The 2,500-nt window shown below is 40.2% G+C and overlaps 1 protein-coding gene across 1 annotated transcript in view; it reads right to left on the bottom strand.

Moving 5' to 3' along the window:
• Positions 1 to 2,500, bottom strand: part of adgrl2b.1 (adhesion G protein-coupled receptor L2b, tandem duplicate 1) — a 251,901-nt gene that overhangs the window by 90,249 nt on the left and 159,152 nt on the right. Inside the window, exon 3 of the mRNA XM_063186931.1 lies at positions 1,647 to 1,756. Coding sequence (XP_063043001.1) covers positions 1,647 to 1,756 — 110 coding nt within the window. The remainder of the gene's footprint in view (positions 1 to 1,646; positions 1,757 to 2,500) is intronic.

Below are 2,500 nucleotides of genomic sequence, written 5' to 3'. Positions count from 1 at the left end.
ATACTTACCACCACCATCAAATTCTAAGTATTCATTATGACTGAGAAAATTGCACTTTTCATACATGAAAAAAATGACTTTGTGCTGCTAAAATGCACTTTGGCCATACGAGTAAATATTAGTTTATAATTTAGTAACCCTCCATGTAAAGATCAAATTTGGCAATAGGCAGCCCAGTTTCACTGAGCAACATAGTTGCAGTACCCATTCTGGCCACATTCTACACACTGCACCTTTAAGGTCCAGTGTGTAATTTATGTGATTTGTGTAATTTACATTACATTACATTACATTACATTACATTGCACTTAGATGACGCTTTCATTTATTCAAAGCGACTTACAACTATTACTTTCAAGGTATTGGTTACAGTCCCTGGAGCAATGTGGGGTTAGGTGCCTTGCTCTAGGGCACTTCAGCCATGGATGGAGATGTAGGGAGAGGTCAGGGGGGATTCGAACTGGAAACCCCTAGATTGAAAGACCAACTCTCTAACCACTTGGCCACGGCTGCCCCCCAATTTGTGTAATTTCCTATTTCTAATGCACAACTGTGATCTTTTCCATTAATGTTTGCTAAACTGTTTCTGGTCTCATCAAACCAGAAGAGACTTGCCAAAGATAAAGATGTCTAGAACTCGTAATTCAAAATGGCAGATTTGCATAAAAAAACATGCATCTATTTCCAAATGTGTGCTTAGAAATTGATAGCAGTAGTGAATGCTAATCAAAAAGAGAGCATTTGTGAATGGTCAATATGCAATATTCTGGACATAAACTACTTCAATACAAAGTGGGGCAAAACAACACATAGGAATATGACAGCAGTTAATACAATCATCAGACAGGTCAGATTTAAAACATCTCATAATATGCCCATCATTGACATACTGTATATTGAAATAAAACAGAGAGGAATAAAATCACCATGTTCAGTGTAGTGCACACTTCTGCACGCCACTAACCCTATTATCGGGAATAATAATTAGGTTACTGGGTAAAGAAGTGACCAGGGAACAGAGGAGCCTGTCATTAGAATGATGAATATGCATACGGAAAATATGGCAGTTATCTGGGCAAGGACGAAGAAGAGGAGAGTAGAGTAGAGGAGAGGAGAGGAGAGGAGAGGAGAGGAGAGGAGAGGAGAGGAGAGGAGAGAAGAGAACACACTAGAGGGTTCCGGAATTATGAGCCATCGCGACAGTTCTGGAACAGTTGGGAGGAAGAACCCCTGGAAGGCAAACCGAGTTAATGTGGGGTGCTGAAAGCCTACAGCAATTAAACACTCAGACAGAGAGAGAGAGAAGAGAAGAGAAGAGAAGAGAAGAGAAGAGAAGAGAAGAGAAGAGAAGAGAAGAGAAGAGAAGAGAGAAGAGAAGAGAAGAGAAGAGAAGAGAGAAGAGAAGAGACGAGACGAGACGAGACGAGACGAGACGAGACGAGACGAGAAGAGAAGAGAAGAGAAGAGAAGAGAAGAGAAGAGAAGAGAAGAGAACAGAACAGAACAGAAGAGAACAGAACAGAAGAGAACAGAAGAGAAAAAAATTCAGGTGGTACATATTGTAGGGGACACATTCGGTGAAAGCCTACAGCAATTAAACACCAAGAGAGAGAGAGAGAAGAAGAATAACAGCAGGTGGTACGTACTGTAAGGGACACATTCGTACTGGACCTCCAGGTACTTGTAGGTCCCAGGGCAGGGGTCGGGGAACACCTCGGGGCCCGCCACCACGGCACACTGGGTTCTGTTGTTGCACCTGGAAAGAGGGAAAGAGAGAAAGAGAGAAAGAGAGAAAGAGAGGAAACAAAAAGGGGAACAGATTAGTGTTGCTCATAGACAGGGGAGTTGTAGTTTTATGAAGACACCTATCTACCTAAATTAGACTGTGTGTGTGTGTGTACAGTCTACACACAGTCCAATTTATGAAGATGAATCCACATTCGTGTATCACTTCGAATAATTGTTCAGAGACAAATTCCATATATCTGTACTTCATTCTTGATCTTTTTGATGCATGATTTTGTATGTGAAGCTCAATTAAAAACTATGGAAATATATATATATAAATCAGACTGTGTGTGGGCCGCCCTATATAGCCTATATGGGGCCCTGGTTACTCAGTCACACTTCACCTTCTTGAAAGACACCCCTGTTCATGCATTAGCAAATAAAATATCCAATGGGTGGTTATAGCATAATAGTTTGGGTATTGTGTTGCCAAGGCATTGTCATAAAAAAATAATCACAAAATGTCTCACTTCATTTTGTCATGTGGAGTCTCTTTTCTAAAGCATGTAGCTACCAAAATGGTGATAACTAAGTCTTAATCTGTTACTTAGGACTCAGTAATGTTGTAGCAATATGACGTAGTTGAGCTTTTTCAACAAACAGTCTGAATCAAAGTGTTACTCATATATATTTTTTCTATGCCTCACACTTGAAAAATATTTTGCCTGCATTTTATTTAATTCACATGGAACTGCTCATTTCATCCCCTTTT

The sequence above is a fragment of the Engraulis encrasicolus genome, chromosome 21 (genome assembly GCF_034702125.1).
Source record: "Engraulis encrasicolus isolate BLACKSEA-1 chromosome 21, IST_EnEncr_1.0, whole genome shotgun sequence".
Classification (NCBI taxonomy): Eukaryota; Metazoa; Chordata; class Actinopteri; order Clupeiformes; family Engraulidae; genus Engraulis; species Engraulis encrasicolus.
The sequence above is the reverse complement of the archived record's forward strand: the minus strand, read 5'-3'. Positions and strand labels throughout refer to the sequence as shown.